This window comes from Gopherus flavomarginatus, chromosome 1 (genome assembly GCF_025201925.1).
Source record: "Gopherus flavomarginatus isolate rGopFla2 chromosome 1, rGopFla2.mat.asm, whole genome shotgun sequence".
Classification (NCBI taxonomy): domain Eukaryota; kingdom Metazoa; phylum Chordata; order Testudines; family Testudinidae; genus Gopherus; species Gopherus flavomarginatus.
Window position 1 is genome coordinate 153,009,088 of NC_066617.1, and position 19,708 is coordinate 153,028,795.

Sequence of the window (19,708 nt, forward strand, 5' to 3'; positions counted from 1 at the left end):
GCTCAAGATGAGCACGGGAGCTCACCAGCTGCAGTGGCTTCTGTCACAGGTCTTGATGTTATGTGGTGATGGAGCATTACATCATTTTGTGGCATTGGGACTCACATAGCAAGGGGAAGAGATGGGGGGCAGAGAGGAAATGTGTCTGAAAGGGCTTCAAGTCCCCAAGTGACAGGGCCACAGACAGGTAAACACAACCATGTGTGTATGTCAGTGGCGTGGGGGACAGTGCCCCCAACCACAATCTCTACCAGGATGGAGAATCTGGACTGATGTGAAAGCAAAGAAACGTGGGTAGGCCTGACCTGCCAAAGGTATGAAATGCCCGATACCATAGCTGTGCACTCCAACAAATAGACATTCCACAAGAGAGATTTTATGCCAAGTCTCCTCATTATGTATTATTTACTGCCTAGAGGGGGTGGAACTAGAAAGGGTTGGTACAGCCTTTCCCTCCCTGTGTAGGGAGTGGGAGGCAGTCTGGGATTGCTCCTGTGACCCTCTCTTCCTGTAGGGTATGGCAAGCTGGCTGAGAGGGAAATACCCTACTTTAAAGGAGGGGAGGGAAATAGGGGACTCTTCTCCCCCCTCTCAGGTTCTGCTGCCACTTTACCCACTGGCAGAAAATTCTGGGAATCCCTGACATTCCTCAGCCAATCATCAGGTCCCTCTGTTGCTCTCACCTGAGTTTCCCCTTCCTGGAGGTCCTCATCTCAACAGCCTGGCAGGAGAGGATGTGTGGGGAGAGCTGAGCTCCCCAAGCCATGGAAAAGGAACAGTACCCCCGACTCACACTATTTTCTGCTCTCTCCCTGCCTCCTGTTTCTCAGTCTGTCACTGCAATGCTCTCACTCTCTGCTGCTCACAGGGTGTCCCGCAGCGTCTCCCTGGGAGCTTCCTGCCCTCATGTGGCTCATGCCCGGCCCTAGCTGTGAGCAGCTCTTTCCTTTCTCTCATTTGAAGTGTGTCTCAGGAAAGAGAAGCAGGTGGGAGTTGGGGCTTGGGGGGACAGAGGAGGGAGCCTGTGCCCTCCAGAGATGGGGAGGTGAGTCTATGCCCTGCTGCATGCCGAGACAAGAGGAGAGGAAGCTGGCAAGCAGGAGAGCCAGGAATCCACCTTTAGCAGAGAGAAGAGTAGAGAATGTTTTCTCGGAAGCGCAGTTTCACCTTCGGAGCCTATGGAGGGTATGTACCTGTACCAGCCCCTGGCTCCCTCTCACAGACCTTGCATTATGCAGCCTCTTCCTGCCAGAACCCTGGCAAAGCTGTGGGAGTGGGTTAAAACTAGAGAGGGAAACCTCCAGGGAAATTCACATAGGCATCTCTGCTCCATCACCCCAGCCTCATCCTCATCCTTCTGACATTGGGACAATCTCCTCTCCCTTCTCCAGCAGAGAGAAGGCTTTCCCTGGCCTGTGTGGATTGTGGGCTGGGGTGGGGGAGTGACTGATTGTTTTCTTCAGGATGAGCTCTCCTTCAAAGGCTGAGACTTCACTTTCTTCCCTCCTCCTTCCCCTTAGAAGGAGACGCAGTTCCCCAGTTCTGATGTTTCTGGAGATGGCGATGGGTGTTTGAGGATGGGTGCACAGCATTTTCCTCAGGACTTCTCCTTCCAGAACAGAACAGTGTAACACCTGGTGTGCCCGCAGGGCATGGACCATAGCTGTGGACCAAATGACTAATAGAGCTTAGAGTGAGAGTTTAGGCAGTTTACCATGTGACCCAATATGCATTCTCTGTCTTTCTGTTCCAGAGGCAAAAGGAGGCAGAGGCATTTAGAGGAAATCCTAGACAAAGAATGAAGACACAGTGGTTCTCAACCTGTGGACCATGGGTCGCTTGCGGGCCAATCAGCACAGAGCTGCGGTCCATGTGACATCCTCAGGGCCATACAGGTAGTACTGGATGCAGCCCACATAACACATTGTGGGCCACATATGTGGCCTACAGTGGTAAATAGGTTGAGAACCACTGAGCAAGAGTGTTAGCCTCATCAGTGGCAGCTGCTCACTCTCACTTCTCTGCCTCTGTCTTGCTCTCTTTCCTTTGGAGTTCAGGAATCAATCTGTGACATAGTGTTGGGGAATGCAAAGCTCTAGCTACTACATGCTCTGGTGTTGTGATTAGGATGTGATCACCAAAACCCCAAAGAGCATGATTGGCAGAGCTGGGCACTATACCCAGAACTGGACTAGCAGGGGCTGCTGCAGGTCAAGACAAGTGTTCCTCAGCAAACATTTTATTTGATTTCTTCAGACCTATTTTCTAGCTGTGAATTACCTGCAGATAGATTCTAATTCTTATGAATTCGGTGATTCTCCTAAATGTTTCAGGGAACAGTTCCCATGAACATACTTCAGCTTAAGAGGGTCATTTGCCAACTATTGGCCATGGCTATTACATTGAGTTATCTGTAATTTGCCATGTCCATTTGACTAGTCCCTGAAGTCACATAGTGTTGTTTCTGCTCCTGGGCTGGACTCCTAAGCCCATGAAGAGCCTTCAAGATAGCCACATGTACCCTTCAACCACAAGCCTCTATGAGAATAGTTTCATGAGGATTTGGACACTTTCCCTTCCAGAGAGCAACAAATCACTCCTACGAATGCCTGTGGAAGGGGAATTAAAGGGCTTGTGACAACTGTCAAAGTGGATGTGCAGGTTTTATTTTCAGGATGGAGAAGCACTGGCAGAGTATATGTGAAGATGGATAGCTGAGAGGGTTATAAAGGGTCTTCCACAGGATTTCAGGGCTGAGTGTGGAGATTGAAGGACTGGAATAGCAGTGCATGCTGCAGGTCAAGATTGCCTAGCTACTTTTCTATTTAAAATGTAAGCAGTAGATAGTGAGAATAATTCCAAGGGTGGGTTCCTGTTTTTCTGTTTAAAGGTAGTACAGCTGTATGGTTAAGAAACATTTCTGCATAAAGAAATATCTCTAAAAAAAGTGGCATGAATTTAAACAGTTCTCAATAAATTTTAATATAGCATTGAATGTCCTCCCCTGGCCTTCTGATACTTCTCTTTCCCAGCCCAGTTTCTTTTGTGATTTTGTTTGGCTTGGGACACTTTGGTCTTCCTTGATAGAAGAAATGTGTGGCTTAGGCTAGATCTACACTGACAACTGAACAACAAAACTTTTGTCTTTCAGAGGTGTTAAAAAAAACACACACTCACAAAAGACAAAGTTTTGCCGACGACGAGGAGAGCCGCTCGTTTGGGGTAGAAGTTTTTTGAAGTTCTCCTACAAACACATATGCGAAGAAATGGTCCTTCCTTGTGGGCCTGCAGTACTGCCAAGCCCCAAAGCTCAAAATTCATGAGTCAGTCTCCCAAAAATCATGAAATTTGTTTTAAAAGTTTAAGTCCCATTTTTGTCCTGTCTTCTGACTTTTTTTGAATTCCCCCGGCCCCTGCCCACCCGCAATGTGTTTGTCTTGTTGCCAACCCTGGCAGATGTATAGTAAGGTAGGTGATTTTGCTGAAGGAGCTCTAACTAGAGGATCCAACCAAAACTGGGGTCCGATTGTGCCATGCATTTTCCATTTGCACAGTAAGGGATGGTCCCTGGCCCCGAAAGCTTGCAGTTGAGTGCAAAGCATGGTGGTGAGTTTGGAACTGGGACTCAGCCAGACTCATCTCATAGAGGGGCCACTGAAGATCCATTAGATGGGAACAACTTTTAAATGTTTTTGAGCAGGGAAGGATTCAAACTGGTGATCTGCAGGATCAAACTGGAAGATGCTGAGTCTATACCGCATTACAGGTGACTGAGGCATTCAGTCCCGCAAAAGCAGTAATTTTGCACCTTTGAGAATGAGGCTTCTTTCTGGAGAGATGAGTTTATTAAATGAAATTCTGATCTTCTTTACAGCTTACACAGGCAGAGTCATCCGCTCTCTGGACACACAGTGTAAATCTCCCCCACTGTGCTGTCAGTCTCAGATGCACTCTGTTTGCCTGGCCCTGTTCTTAAAGGAGCCGCTCCCATTAACCAAGTACAAAAAATAAAAAATAAAATGAATATTAGTACAACATTCAAATTAACTACAGTGGTTTGCATATAGACATGCCAACAATTACTCCAGGCTGCTTAGACTAACTTTTATACTGTTTTACTCCCATATGTGTCATTAGCAGGGTTTCAACCTTCAGAAGCACAATACAGATCTCGTGTACTTCAGCTGTAGGAATAACTAATGGGGGACGCGTGCCGTTACCCTCTGTGTGGATCAGCCCACAGAGTCAGACACCAAATGCACATTGCCAGTGGGTTGCACCAGTACTCAAGAGACAGCAGTAGAATGTGGGGCATCGGGATTCTTGGCCCTCAAAACTGCTTGTGCCCTGGTAGTTACAGACAGTGTAGAGACAGGGCTGGTGCAACCACTAGGCGATTTAGGCAGTCGCCTAGGGCGCCAAGTGGTTGGGGGCACCAAAAAGCAGTGCCTTGGCTTGGCATGGAGGAGCTGCCTTCTGGAGGCACCGGAGAGCCAGAGCGTCAGCTTGCAGGGGCGGCAAGCCCCAGCCATGGAGGAGCAGGGACAGCGGCAGCCCTGCAAAAGCGGCAGCGCCGCTAGCAGGGAACAGCCACAGCCCCTGCCTCTCCTGCCCAGGCTGCCTGGGGGGCTCCTGCATGCTACAGCAGATGCATGTGGGCGGCGGCCCCTGTGTGCCCCCCGGCTATCTCTCCCCTCACCGCACTTGGGCTCTGCGGCTCCCGAGAGTGTGAGTCGCCGCTGCCCATCCTGGAGCAGGCTCAGGGCCCCGCGCCCCAGTGGTGACCAGGGCCGGCGCTACCATTTAGGCAGCCTAGGCAATCGCCTAGGGCGCCAGAATAATTGGTGGGCACCGTTTTGCCGGAGGGTCCGGTGCTCTGTGGCTCCGGTGGAGCTGCCGCAGTCATGCCTGCAGACGGTCGGCTCCTCGCGGGGCTCCGGTGGACCTCCCGCAGGCACGACTGCGGCAGCTCCACCGGAGCCACGGAGCACCAGATCCTCCGCAGGCACCACTGCGGCAGCTCCACTGGAGCCGCGGGACCAGCGTGCGGGGCTGCGAAATTGCCGTCCGCCTAGGGTGCTCAAACCCCTAGCGCCGGTCCTGGTGGCAACTCACATGCCCGAGAGCTGCAGAGCTGAAGCGCGGCAAGGAGGGGGAGCCGGAGGGCGCACAGGGGCCACTGACTGCATGCATCTGCTGCAGCCTGCAGGAGCCTGGGGGTGGTGAGGCACTGGGCCACAACCTGGGCAGGAGGGGCAGTGTAATGCAGCTTCCCCTAGACAGCTAGACATCGTTAGGGTTGCTGTTTGAGTTTTCTTCACACAGATAGCATAACGGCTGCAGCTTTTCACATCATCACAAGATGGCCTGTAGCAGGGGCCATAATTATGATTAATTTGCAACAATTGGCAACTTTACAAGGCAGGAGCCCCTCCTCAGCTCTGCTCTGCTCACCCCCTTAGCAGTGATAGTTCTGACCCCTGCTTTTCTCCTTTGCTTGCGCTGGCTCAGGCATATTCTCATCCCTGGGTCTGGCAGCAAGGCTGTAGCAAGTGGGCTTGTCTTTAGGTTCTGGTTTCAGTGACTCCAAGGGCTTTTAGCTCTTCAGATACTGAGCAGTCTCGAAGTGGCTGATTCCTAGGAACTAGACAGTTTTTAATAGTTCAGAGGCTAGTCCTGGGTCCTGTCTCCTCTTTTGGGAACCCTCCCCTCTTCCCGCTTCCCAGCATTTGTTCCATCTAGGACCTACCCATCTTGTTGCTGCAACCCAGCCATTGAATCAGGAGCCTGGAGCAGGGAAGTGGTTTGGCCGAGCATGTATATCCACAGGGAAGGGAACTGTCAGAGAGCTAGTGCAGGTGGGCAGAGCGGGATCCAGTGGCAGGGAGAACCACTGGAGAGACTGTATATGAATATTGGCATCCTGGATACTATAAGGGTTAATGGCAATTGTCTCCCTTCAGGAGATCTGATGAAGTGGAGCGCTGCATCAGTGACATCTTAGACTCTCCTGTCCAGGACCCCCAGACTGCACTTACCCCTGCTGTTCACAACAAGGTAAGGAGCTGCATCCTCCCTGTCCAGAATGGGAATATACATAGAGCATCTGAGAACAGGGGAGAGGGACAGGCAATGTGCATTAGAACAGTGGGAGTGTGTGTAGTGTGGGCACAGATATATATTTCTCAGTGAGTGCCCTAAAAACTGGTCCATCTAGTTTAATTTCCCATCTCTTGACATAACAGAGCAGGCCACTCAGATGCAACTAATGGTCCATCTAGTCCAGAATCCTGGCTCATCCAATACCAGATCAGGCCGCTATTCTGCCTTTAACAGTGCAAGGTGAAAACAATGCACCTGGCCAGTTATTCAATACTGTGCCATCCATGGAGGGAGAGGGATTCCTTCCTAACTTCAGCAGATGAATAATTTCTGCCCTGAAGCATGAGGACCCTTATTATTTTTCTTATAGCTGGTGTTACTGCAGATGACATTCTCTCTCATAGAAATGTCAGATATCTTTCTATGTCATCCTTTTCTCTTCACAGACTGTGGATTTGTTTGAAATGATTGAAAAAATGCAGGTGAGGAGCAGTTATTCAATCAAACTTTGGGATCCTTAATTTCTGGTAACTGATAATTGTCAGCTCCTATTCCTGTCCTGTCCCTGCACCTTCACAGCAGCTTCACTTGTGCCCTTCAATCCTGACCAGCATGGTCTGCTCTCCCAGTCTTGGCTTTCCCCAGCCTCCTCTGACTCTCTGGTAGGTGGCGTCACTGTCACCTCCCTCAGGTTCAGGGGCTCAAACTCAGTTAATTTAAATGCAAATATATGTCCCTTAGAGAACATTAAGGGTGCAGAGTTCAGAATTCAAATGTCAAAAAGTGCCAAAGTAAATATGAAACCTTAATTCTGCCCTTTATATATTTTTAAGGGTGATCACTGTACTTCACTGAGATAGTCTATCTGGGTGTTAGAAGGATGTCCCTTGGGAAACTGCTTTACTTGATGGTAGTGAATAGTAATGATTACTGCTTGGCTGGTGCAGCATTATGAGGAGGAGCAGGGGCTGCACTTCCAGTACACTCCCTGCAAGTAGGGGAGGGGAAGGGACTGGGTGGCTCCGCCTACACATATGTTATTATTTGTGTTGCCATGGTGCCTAGGAGCCCCAGTTGTAAACCCCAATGTGCTGGGTGCTGTACAAACACAGAACAAAAAGACAGACCATGCCCAAAAGCACTTACAATCTAATTGCCTAGGCAGCAGAGCTGGCTTGGCCATAAGGGCGAAAATTCTGTACCCTGAAACACAGTATAATAAATAGCTCCCTGCTGCAACGGAACAGGGGAATTCAGAGAAGAATTGTGCCTCTCTTCCCAGTGCTTCTCCTGCATCTATGTGCCATCCCATACTCAGGGCTGTAACTAAAGGTACATGCTAGCCCTTAGTGAGTGAGAAGTTGTGTGCAGTATTTATATGTATACACCTCCGAGCTGTAAGAGGCGGGTTCTGCCACCTTCGTGCATGATAAGTTGCACTTTACTCTGTGAACAGTGTTACTGGGATTATTTGCAGAGTAAGGAATGACTCGGTGTGAGTAAAGGTGGCAAAATCTGACCTTCAGCTATCAGCCCTTTTTCTAAATGAAAAAGTACAAGTGAAACTGGAAACTAGTTGTCCCATAAACTGACTTAATATTTATGATGTTTCCAGGTGCAAAGTATTGAGCTATATTAAGTAATAATAGTGTATTATGCAGCACTGTTGATAGTGGCCTGGATCCAAAAAGGGACATAGGCATTGTAACTCTAAGGGCTTGTCTACACTTGCAGCTGTGCCACTATATCACTTAGGCCTGGTCTATACTGGGGGGGGGGCGTTGATCTAAGTTATGCAACTTCAGCTGTGTGAATAACAGCTGAAGTCGACATACTTAGAGCTACTTACCGTGGTGTCTTCGGTGTGGTAAGTCGATAGCTGACGCTCCCTCCATGACTCCACCTGAGCCTTTCGCCTTGGTGGAGTACAGGAGAGCACTCGGTGGTTGATTTATCATGTCTAGACTAGACGCGATAAATCAGTCCCCACTGGATCGGTCGTTGTCCGTCGATCTAGTGGGTAATGTAGACAAGCCCTTAGTGAAGATGCTACCTATGCTGATGGGAGAAGCTTTCCCATTGGTGTAGGTACTCCACCTCCCTGAGAGGCAGTAGCTATGTTGACGGGAGAAGCTCTCCCATCAACATGGCACTGTCTACACTGGATGTTCAGTTGGTATAACTACATCGCTCAGAGGTGTGGAAAATCCACATCCCTGAGCTACGTAGTTATACTGACATAAGTTTGTAATGTAGACCAGGGCTAAGCGTTGTAACGCCTAAGTTTTAGGCACTTAGAAAATCATAGGAACGACATTGTGATTCACAAAGCCTGAGTTAGGCTATGTCTACACAGCACACCTTATAACAGTGCAGTTATGCCACTGCAGCCACGCCCTTGTAAGGTGCGCTGTGTGGTCACTCTTTAAATAAAAACACCCCCAATGAGGTGTGGTAGCTTTGTCGATGGGAATGTGACTCCCGCCACCGAAGTGCTGTCCATGCCGGTGCTTCACAACCCAAAGTGACAAAAGTTTTAGTGACAAAAGTGCCTATGGCTATGTATAAACTACAGCTTATGTCGGCATAATTTATGTCATAATTTATGTCACTCAGGGGTGTGAATAAGCTGCACCCCAAAGTGACATAAGTTGCACTGACATAAGCACTGGTGTGGACAGCACTTTGTTGGCAGGAGAACTTCTTCTGCTGACATAGCTATCACCTTTTATGGAGATGGTTTTATTATGCCGACGGGAGAGAGTTCCCATTGGTATATGCCCGTCAGCACTGAGCATCTTCACCAGACTCATTGCGGTGATGCTTTATGTGTAGACAAGCCTTTAGGCACCTCTTCAATGCATGGAGAGAGAGAGGCACCTCAGAATGTGATTTCACAAATGCCAGTGCCCTAGACGGGGAACTGCCTAAGCTAGCCAAATGAAGGTGCCAAAGAGAATGATGTGTCCTAAGTCCCACCCCTCTCAAGTGCCTCCTGGCAGCCTGGATTTAGGAGCCTAGCTCTGTTAGCAGTCCACAACCGGGCCTGCCTTCTGCCACACAAAGTGGCTGGAGGTGAAGGTGACAGATCCCCACCATATAACTTTTATCCCAGCGGTTAGAGCACTTACCGGGTATACGGGAGAACAGCTTGAATTCCCCCTTCAGCCAGAGCGTGGAGAAAAGATTTGAAAATGGCACAGTACACTTTGCAGATTTTCTCATAGCTATAGAAGGACATGCTGTACATGAGTGAAGGTCTTATGCAACTCTGTGTTGGAAAGACATGCAAAGCTCTTTGCCTAGCTCAAGTGCACATTATAAAGTGTGGAATTCTCCCACAACCTGCTTCCTAAACTCTGTAGGAGGAGAGCACCCTAGCACATCAATGGCTGCCTAGGGTGAAGCCCTTCTTGTGAAGGGGATTTCATCCACTATTCTTAGACTTGTGTGTGTGCCAGAGATTGTGCATAACCACACAGAAAGCTGGTGAGAATTTGCTTGCATATATAGGCCACCTGATTTTGCAGCTAAATTAGCTTCTTTGTTGCATATAATGAAAACTACTGTGCATATGTGTGTAGCTAAATTAGCATTGTAGTTAGCTGCCTCATCCCCAGAATTGCACTAAGGAAGGATATGCTGCTGGATAGAGCTGGTCAAAAAATTTTGAATATACAGCTTTTTTAATAGAAAAATTACCTTTTTAAAATTAAAATATTGTTTTCATTTGTTGTGAAAGTTTTCACTATATCTTTAATGATTTTTAAAAAATATTTTTCATTTACTATTTTTCATTTTTTGTTTTTTCCCCTTTCTTTTCTCTTTTCCTTTTTCCCCAATTAGTTTTTGAAAATTGAAGTTTGGATTTTCAAAAGCACTCAAGAGATTTAGGGAGCACAAGTGAGGGATGTGGGCTCTGTTGAAAATCCCACGGTGAATTTTTTTTTTTAAATTAACAGGGAAAGAAAGCAAAACAACAGAAGATAAAATTTAAAAAAAAATGGAAAATGGGTTCATTTGAAACCCTTCAAAACAAAACTAATTTCAGCATTTTTTTTTTCAATTTTAAAAAATATTTCAAGCAGCTCTACTGGTGGTTGAAAAGGAAATTTATGGCTATGGCTTACTGTTATTACAATATACATAGTAGAGAGAAGGAAACTATCAATAAAAAGTGTAAAGACTAAAGTTTTTCTAGATGTAATTGGGTGCAGTGCCACTGAAATCAATGGAACCAAGTCTGTTGAAGTACCTACGAGAGGGGATGCCATTTTAGATTTGGTTTTGGTGAGCAGTGAGGACCTCGTAGAAGAAATGGTGGTAGGGGACAACCTTGGTTCGAGTGATCATGAGCTGATTCAGTTCAAACTAGATGGAAGGATACACAAATGTAGATCTGGGATTAGGGATTTCTACTTCTCGAGGGCTAATTTTAAAGAGTTAAGGAAATTAGTTAGGGAAGTGGATTGGACGGAGGAACTTGTGGATTTAAATGCGGAGGAGGCCTGGAATTACTTTAAGTCGCAGCTGCGGAAATTGTCGGAAGCCTGCATCCCAAGAAAGGGGAAAAAAAACATGGGCAGGAGTTGTAGGCCAAGCTGGATGAGCAAGCAACTCAGAGAGGGGATTAGGAAAAGGCAGAAAGCTTACAGGGAGTGGAAGAAAGGCGGGATTAGCAAGGGAAGCTACCTTGGTGAGGTCAGAACATGTAGGGATAAAGTGAGGAAGGCTAAAAGCCGCATTGAACTGGACCTTGCAAAGGGAATCAAAACCAATATTAAAAGGTTCTATAGCCACATAAATAAGAAGAAAACAAAGAAAGAAGAAGTGGGGCCACTATACACTGAGGATGGAATGAAGGTTAAGGATAACCTAGGCATGGCCCAATATCTAAATAAGTATTTTGCCTCAGTTTTTAATAAGACTAGTGAGGAGTTTAGCGATGATGGAGGGATGATAAACGGGAATGTGGATATGGAGGTGGATATTACCGCAACTGAGGTAGAGGCCAAACTTGAACAGCTTAATGGGACAAAATCGGAGGGCCCGGACAATCTCCATCCGAGGATATTAAAGGAACTGGCGCGTGAAATGGCGAACCCGTTAGCAAGAATTTTTAAGCAATCGATAAACTCAGGGGTTGTGTCGTACGACTGGAGGATTGCTAACGTAGTTCCTATTTTTAAGAAAGGGAATAAAAGTGATCCGGGTAATTATAGGCCTGTTAGCTTGACGTCTGTAGTATATAAGGTCTTGGAAAAAATTTTAAGGGAGATAGTAGTTAAGGACATAGAGGTCAATGGTTATTGGGATGAATTGCAACATGGATTTACTAAAGGTAGATCGTGCCAAACCAATCTGATCTCCTTCTTTGAGAAGGTGACGGATTACTTAGATAAAGGAAATGCGGTAGATCTAATTTACCTCGATTTCAGTAAGGCGTTTGACACGGTTCCACATGGGGAACTGTTGGTTAAATTGGAAAAGATGGGGATGAATATGAAAGTTGTAAGGTGGATAAGGAACTGGTTAAAGGGGAGACTCCAGCAGGTCGTATTGAAGGGTGAACTGTCAGGCTGGAAGGAGGTCACTAGTGGAGTCCCTCAAGGATCGGTTTTGGGACCGATCTTATTTAACCTTTTTATTACTGACCTTGGCACAAAGAGCGGGAATGTGCTAATAAAGTTTGCGGATGACACAAAGCTGGGGGGTATTGCTAACACGGAGAAGGACAGGGATACTATTCAGGAAGATCTGGACCACCTTGTAAACTGGAGTAATAGTAATAGGATGAAATACAATAGTGAAAAGTGCAAGGTCATGCACTTAGGGATTAATAATAAGAATTTTAGACATACGTTGGGGACGCATCAGTTGGAAGCGACAGAGGAGGAGAAGGACCTTGGGGTATTGGTTGATAGCAGGATGACTATGAGCCGCCAATGTGATACGGCTGTTAAAAAAGCTAATGCGATTTTAGGATGCATCAGGCGAGGTATTTCCAGCAAGGATAAGGAGGTGTTAGTACCGTTATATAAGGCACTGGTGAGACCCCATCTGGAATATTGTGTGCAGTTCTGGTGTCCCATGTTCAAGAAGGATGAATTCAAACTGGAACAGGTCCAGAGACGGGCTACTAGGATGATCCGAGGAATGGAAAACCTGCCTTATGAAAGGAGACTCAAAGAGCTTGGCTTGTTTAGCCTGGCCAAAAGAAGGCTGCGGGGGGATATGCTTGCTCTATATAAATATATCAGGGGGGTTAACGTTAGGGAGGGAGAGGAAATATTTAAGTTTAGTACTAATGTAGGCATGAGGACGAATGGGTACAAACTGGATATTAGGAAGTTTAGACTTGAAATTAGACGAAGGTTTCTAACCATTAGGGGAGTGAAGTTCTGGAACAGCCTTCCGAGGGAAGTAGTGGGGGCAAAAGACTTATCTGGCTTTAAGACTAAGCTTGATAAGTATATGGAGGGGATGTTATGATAGGATAGTTTAATTTGGGCAATTGATCTTGGATTATCACCAGATAAGTCTGCTCAATGGTCTGCGGGGAGATGTTGGATGGGATGGGAACTGAGTTACTGCAGAGAATTCCTTCTTGGGTGCTGGCTGGTGAGTCTTGCCCACATGCTCAGGGTTTAGCTGATCGCCATATCTGGGGTCGGGAAGGAATTTTCCTCCAGGGCGGATTGGCAGGGGCCCTGGAGGTTTTTCGCCTTCCCCTGCAGCGTGGGGTATGGGTCGCTTGCTGGTGGATTCTCTGCAGCTTGAGGTCTTCAAACCAATTTTGAGGATTTCAATAACTCAGTCCTGGGTTAGGGGTTGTTATAAAAGTGGATGGGTAGGGTTCTGTGGCCTGCCTTGTGCAGGAGGTCAGACTAGATGATCGTATTGGTCCCTTCTGACCTATGAGTCTATGAATCAGCAGATAACTTGGGCCCAAGTTTATAAAGATAAATTGGACTGTTATGATAATTAAATTAGTGCAATTAAACAGGAAATCAAAATATTATAAATTGTACCTGAGACTGTACTAAAATAGTGTAGTATATGATATTATATGAAAAATAGCATGTGACTATGTAACTAAAGCTTGTAATGTAATATGTATGCACTAGGGTAAGGTTAAGTGTGCATGTCCAACCTCAACTTTGGCATTTCCTGATCACTGAGTGCAGTTACAGTCTTAATGTCATCTCAGTGTAATTCTCTGGATGGAAATTAATTTGGCCACACCCCATTAGATGTGCTTAGTTCACAGGTAAAATGATGTTGTTTTAACTGAAAATTCCCTCTGGGATCTGAGAATGAAGCTAGGCTTTTTTCCATTTCAAACATCATCACTGCCAGAATACCCTGCCATGACTCCACTGTGTGACTTCACTGTCTTCAGTGAGTTTGTACAGGTGAACTTAGTAGCCAATTCCATGGCTAATGCACAGATAGGATAAACTTCAGCTCATGGTCTCTGAGCTGTGCTGACTCTGCAGGGCTAACAGGAGTAAAAATCCAGTAAATCTGAATTCAGTCACCAAAATGAGATGAGCCTTCCTGTCAAGAGCCTGCATAACCCTGCCCTCCCTTCTCATCTGCCACCTTCACCCCATCTGCAATGATGCCAACATCACCATCCCATTTGTCCGCTTCTCCCACAACCATCTCAATGTCTTCTTCCACACTGCTTCTTGTACATGAGCACCCTCCTGGAGCTCATCCTCAAAGCCACTCTCTTCTCCGTGGTCAAGTCCTTCCTAAAGTCCTTCTTCTGTCACATCTAGAAGAAATTATCCAGCTAATGATAGCTAGAGAGAAGGAAAATCAGGCCTATCCCAGAAACATCTAAATTATCAAGTTGTGTTGTTCATTGCCTTCAGCACTTTGGTGCACCCTTTTCGCACAATCTAAAAAGGGAAACAGAAAAAAGGAGTTTGGAGGCAGGGTCTGTGCTTTTCTATATGTCTGTACAGCACCAGAACTTTGCGGGTGCTTCAAGAAACTATTTATGTGTGTCTCTGTTGGACATGAGCCGGAGAAATATCATTCATTATCATTGCTGTTACTCATGTCTCTCTGGTGCTACTATGTGGCCATTCAATTCTACAGCAGACTTTCTTTTTTCTCCCCTGACTTCCAGTGTTATAATCCTGAAAATTGTGTGAGCTTGATTTTATCTGCTACATCTTTCTTTATACAAGCAGTGAGGGGAAAACAGAGATAGTTGGAGATCCATTCTGAGGGCTTTCTTTACTGTTTATGAGCCTGATTTAAATGTGAAGTTCATCTCTGTGTTGGGATTGTCAACTTCTGGCTCTTGTATGTGTGTGTGATATTCAACTAACAGTTACGTCTGTTATCTGTAGAGCATGGATTAATTCCATGATCTGGAAGGGAGCAAGATAGACTGTCCATTTCATGAGGAAAAGACAGTTCTTGTCCCAGTGAGGGAGGGAGGTTCTCTGGCCTGTGATGTGCAGCAGGTCAGACTAGATGATCACAGTGGTCCCTTCTGACCTTAAAGTCTCTGAGCCTCAAACCCCAAAGCAAATTTTGGCTGCGTCTCTCAACTGAGAGAATCAGCATTTCAGGGCTCACTCTTCACTGAGTCTAAGGCAGTCTCTGCGTCAAAGGGATGCCAGCAGGGCCAGCTCCAGGCACCAGCATTCCAAGCTGGTGCTTGGGGCGGCAATGTGCAAGGGGCGGCAGTCCCTGTTGTTTTGCCCCCAAGCAGCGTGCCGAATTGCCGCCGCAGGCGGCGGGGGCAGTCCATGTGCCCTTAGGGCAGCAGGAGTGTTTCCGCAGCAGTGGCAATTCGGCAGCAGCTTCTATGTTTAGCTGTCTGCGGCAGCTTCAGCTAAACACAGAAGCCACTGCCGAATTGCTGCTGCCGCAGAAATGTGCCTGCCGCCCTAGGGGCACACGGACTGCCCCCGCCGTCCGCGGCAGCAATTTGGTGCGCTGCTTGGAGCAGTGAAAACTGTAGCGCCGGCCCTGGATGCCAGCCTGGCAAAGTTCTGCAGGGAAGGGGGAAGTAAGAAAGGAATGTAAGTTTTGAACTCCATTCTTTGACTTTCTTTTCCCTCTTTCCCATTTATTTGGAGTGGGCAGAAAGGCAGGTGGAGGGATTGGAGAGTTAGGGCTGGTCTACACTATGGGGGAAAATCGATCTTAGATACGCAACTTCAGCTACGTGAATAACATAGCTGAAGTCGAAGTATCTAAGATCGAATTACTCACCGTCCTCACGGCGCGGGATCGATGTCCACGGCTCCCCCTGTCGATTCTGCAACTCCGTTCGGGTTGGTGGAGTTACGGAATCGATATAAGCGCGTTCGGGGATCGATATATCGCGTCTAGATGAGACGCGATATATCGATCCCCGAGCAATTGATTGCTACCCGTCGATACGGCGGGTAGTGAAGACGTACCCTTAGAGGTGAGAGATGCTGGCTGGGAGCACATGTCTCTGCTCTCTGACCAGAAGAGCTACATTCTGTGGGATGGAAGTTGAGGTCATGTTAGTTTTAACCCCAAATTTCTGGCCTTTTGGCAGACAAGTGTCAACTTTTTCTCCCCCATATCACCCTTCTCTCCACCTACAGTCTTCCCTGTGGGTCACAGCTAGGGTGACCAGATGTCTCGATTTTATAGGGACAGTCTCGATTTTTGGGTCTCCTATTACCCCCCACCCTTATCTTGATTTTTCACATTTGCTGTCTGGTCACCCTAGTTACAGCTGAGGATGCCAGATTCAGGACAAACTGCTGAGAAATAAGGCATCCACCCCAAAATGGTGGTTATTCGTCCATAAGATACACCAAACCAGTAACAAAAGTAAACTTCTGTTTCACCAAACTGGTTAACAAAAAATCAGAAAGATCCCAAGAGATCAGCAACACAGCTAGTTCAATATCCAACTCAGATCTTACCCAATAATCACGCTATTACCATTCCTTTAGTATCTAATATCTAAAGGTTTATTTATAAAAGAAAAGAAAAAGAAGAGAGAGTTAAAATGGTCAAAAGAATGAAATATATACACTCATTGCAAAGTTCTTGTATCAGGCCTGAAGCAATGATGGAATAAACTGCTGTCTTGTACAGTCACCGATAACTTTCAAAAATTGGAAAGTCCTCAGTCCATTGCTTGTAATGCTCCTGTTAGGTTAAGTCTGTAGTCCAGAGACCAGAGCAGGAAAGAGACAAAATGGAGATTCTTCCAGGGCCTTTTATACTTTCTCCCATGGGGAGGGAAAAGCTCTCAGTCTTGGTTTGTGGAAAAGTACAGGTACAAGATGGAGTCCAGGGTCACATACCCTTGCGTGCTTCGATAGCAGGATCTATTACCCATATTCTGGCTAAAACATACTTAGGAAGGGTCATGGGGTGGAGATGAGCTTCTTCTATATCCATTCTGAGAGCTAAGTGTTCTTTGATGGGCCATCAACTTGAATCGTCCTTTCACAATGTGCTGGTGTCATGGTGGGTAGGGGAGTCAGGGCCCTGCACCCCCCACTTCCTGTGATTCACCGTGACTCTCAGCCAGCCAGTAAAACAGAAGGTTTATTAGACAACAGGAACACAGTCTAAAACAGAGTTTGTAGGTACAGAAAACAGGACCCCTCAGTCAGGTCCATCTTGGGGGGTGGGGAGCCCAGACCCAGGTTCAGGGCCTCCCCTATCTCCCCAGCCAGCTCCAAACTGAAACTCCCTCCAGCAGTCTGACCCAGCCACACACCCCAGCTCCTCCTCCAGCCTTTGTCTAGCTTCCCCGGGCAGAATGTGTCACCTGGCCCCAACCCCTTCCTGGGCTCAGCTTACGTAGTGGCCATCAAGTATCATCCCTCAGTAAGTCATTAATGCAGACAGTAAACTAGTAAAACTCCCATGCAACATTACCAGGTTAATATTCCTAACTCCTTTCTCCGTCACAGCTGGGCAGACTGGATGCAAACTTGGCTGTTACCCCAGGAGTAAACACATTTGAAAGACTGGTACATAAAGATACAAAAATAGTGCACGCATACAAACAGGATAATCATATTCAGCGAACAATAACTTTTCCATTGACACCTTACATGGCATACTTTGTATAAGATTTGTTGCAATTGTATAATGGTGGTAGCAACAATGATCTGCATTAATCATATAATGTAACACCTCCCCCACAACATCTCCAAAAGCAGTGGATTAGAGGGGGAGCCTTGAAGGATCTCCTCAAATACACAACCTGGGGCATGGGGTGTGAGGCAGCGAGGAGAGAAAACAGACATGCTGCTATGTGAGGTTTTATTATCTCTGTTTCTGTTTCCAGGGGAGTCGTCTGGATGAGCAAAGATGTTCTCTCCCAACTCCGCTCAAGGTCAGGTTAGCTCTTTGGTGCCTCATATATTATTGAGAACGGCAAATAAAGTGTTTCTACTTGCAGCTTGCCCTTTCTCAGCCTTCTTAAGGGGTGAGGAGTCTAGTATTTGTAACTCAAATCTTTGTGTTTTTATCAGGGTTCTGGGAATGTTGCACAATAGGGTCTGAAAATATGATGGAAATATAATAAACACTCTCTCAAAATCCAAGCAGATTCAATCAGTTGCTTTCATCTTATTAATTATAGAGTAGCTCTGGTGAGATGTTTCCTTGCATTTATTTTAGTTTGAGTTTTAATAACTTTTATAAGAGAAACTTATACTGAGTCACATATCTTTCAGTAAGCATCATGAGCCCAGAATCTATAAGGGATTAGGGTGGGTGCCAGCTGGTCAACCTAAAATCTGACCAGCTCCTCCTAATAAGTCCATGACTCTCACCTAATTAGCCAACAAGGAACTGGGTCCCATTTTTTCAAATTCTGACCTTTCACCCTCCCTTTTTCTATTGTCTCTGCTCTGGTGCTCTAACCTGGTGAGGTAACAAAATCACCCACAAGGAAGCAAGGTGGGCGGGAGGTGTGTAGGATGGAGGGGCGTGTCAATGGCAAGCGTGGTTAAAGGGACGGGGCTAGAAGAACATTAAAGTAGCTCGACATAGGGTTCTCCCCCAATCCTCTTACACAGCCTCAGCAGCCCCTGCAGTTGTGCATCAACCACTCTCACTGTCAGAAAAATGGAGCCTCACTGCACTGGGGCCCTGTTTTATAGTGTCGAAGGAAAGATGGAGAGCAAGTTCAGTGTGCCTAGCATTGTGAGAATGGGCTTCTGGCAGGCACCTACCTCTACTGTTCCGTGGCACAGAGCCCCCTTTGTGTCAGCATAATCACTCATGTGGTAATAGTGCTATTCAGAGACCAAGGGTAGAGCTGCCCTATCTGGGAGCTGGTCACCTCTTGTGATCAGGGACTGCAGGCTCTCCAAATGGCTCTCCACTGCACAGAGCATCCTCAGAACCTCAGCTACACCCTGGAGCGTAGCTTTGACCATCTGCAGGCTGGTCTAAGTAACACCCCTCCTGCTCCCAGGGTGCAGGAATGATCAGTGCACTCCGCTCTACCCTACTTCCATAAACACTGTCCCCCATCCCCAGGTGTCCCTGCATGCTGTCCCTTTATGCAGCAACATTGCACCACTCCAACACTCTTCTTGGCGTGGGACAAGGGACTAAGGATGTCAGGCCACACATGGCTTAATTTGCCTCAATCTGGCTCACAATTTGGTTGCTCTGTTTTTGCCTGACTGTGCCCTGTGCAGCTGGGATGGGGAGTGGAATCTGGCCCCTGGAGTTTATTTGCTGAAGTTTGTGTGTGTTATAATGCTGTGCGCTGTGAAATGCACGCTAACCTAGATACTCTAAAGAAGTAGGGTTGGATGGGGAGGAGTGGCAGTGCAGGACTTGCAGCCTGGGTCACCAAGTGAAGATGGTACTGTAAAGGCTCCCTTACTTCTCTGGTCCCTTGTGATTTCAGAGAGAAGAGGAGTATATCCCATACCCTAGCATCCATGAGGTAAGTCACAGCTGGCTCTGCTCTGCTCAGTCTCTTCCTCCACCTCAGTAATGTTCTTGGCCTCACAAAGCAATGCCTCTGTCTCTTGGGACAGGTGTTACGGAAAGGGTGGCCATACCCCCTCATTATCCTACCCCAGTTCGGGGGCTATTGGATTGAAGGAACCTGCCATAGCCTCCTCAGCTCGACCTCAGCTCTGCCTGACCTGCCTTCCCCCTGCAGCAGTAAAGTGAAGCTAGAGTGTGACCCCACAGCCAAGCTGTACCGCAAGCACTTCCTGGGGAAGGTAAGGGGGAATCCCATAGCCTCTCATTCCACTCCATGGCTAAACTGTATCCTAATGGCCTCTTGAGGGATTTGGGGGTGACCTCACCTCCTCCCCCCAGATCCCACACCTCCCCAGTGCCAAAAATAATGAAATAAGATGTGTCCCACTACACACCCAGCAATGTACTACTTAGAGTCAGAGCTACATCAGGGGTGCCTCTTTGCACTTTGTGTAGTGTCCAGTGTGATAGAGAAGAGAGAGGTCTCAGATCTGATGAATACAAAGGGGATCTGTAAGAGTCCGGGGCTGGGGTTCGTCCCTCTCAGGCGCGGCGGGGAGCCAGGGTGCCTCCCTACAGGCAGCAATCCATCCAGGGCCTAGACCCCTCAGCGGGAGCT

At 47.1% G+C, this 19,708-nt stretch overlaps 1 protein-coding gene across 6 annotated transcripts in view; it reads left to right on the forward strand.

Annotated features, from left to right (window-relative positions):
- The window catches only part of LOC127046499 (rap1 GTPase-activating protein 1-like), a 58,763-nt gene that overhangs the window by 2,005 nt on the left and 37,050 nt on the right, over positions 1–19,708 (forward strand). For 3 of the 6 annotated variants that reach the window (XM_050943630.1, XM_050943622.1, XM_050943612.1), the window contains exons 1-6: positions 1,080–1,185; positions 5,964–6,057; positions 6,549–6,584; positions 17,423–17,470; positions 19,004–19,042; positions 19,137–19,328. In XM_050943630.1, the coding sequence (XP_050799587.1) occupies positions 1,142–1,185; positions 5,964–6,057; positions 6,549–6,584; positions 17,423–17,470; positions 19,004–19,042; positions 19,137–19,328 (453 nt within the window). In that variant the 5' untranslated portion in view covers positions 1,080–1,141. Of the gene's footprint in view, positions 1–1,079; positions 1,186–1,872; positions 1,896–5,963; positions 6,058–6,548; positions 6,585–17,422; positions 17,471–19,003; positions 19,043–19,136; positions 19,329–19,708 lie in introns of those variants that run through there. The other 3 variants (XM_050943639.1, XM_050943656.1, XM_050943648.1) reach the window with 3 other exon arrangements.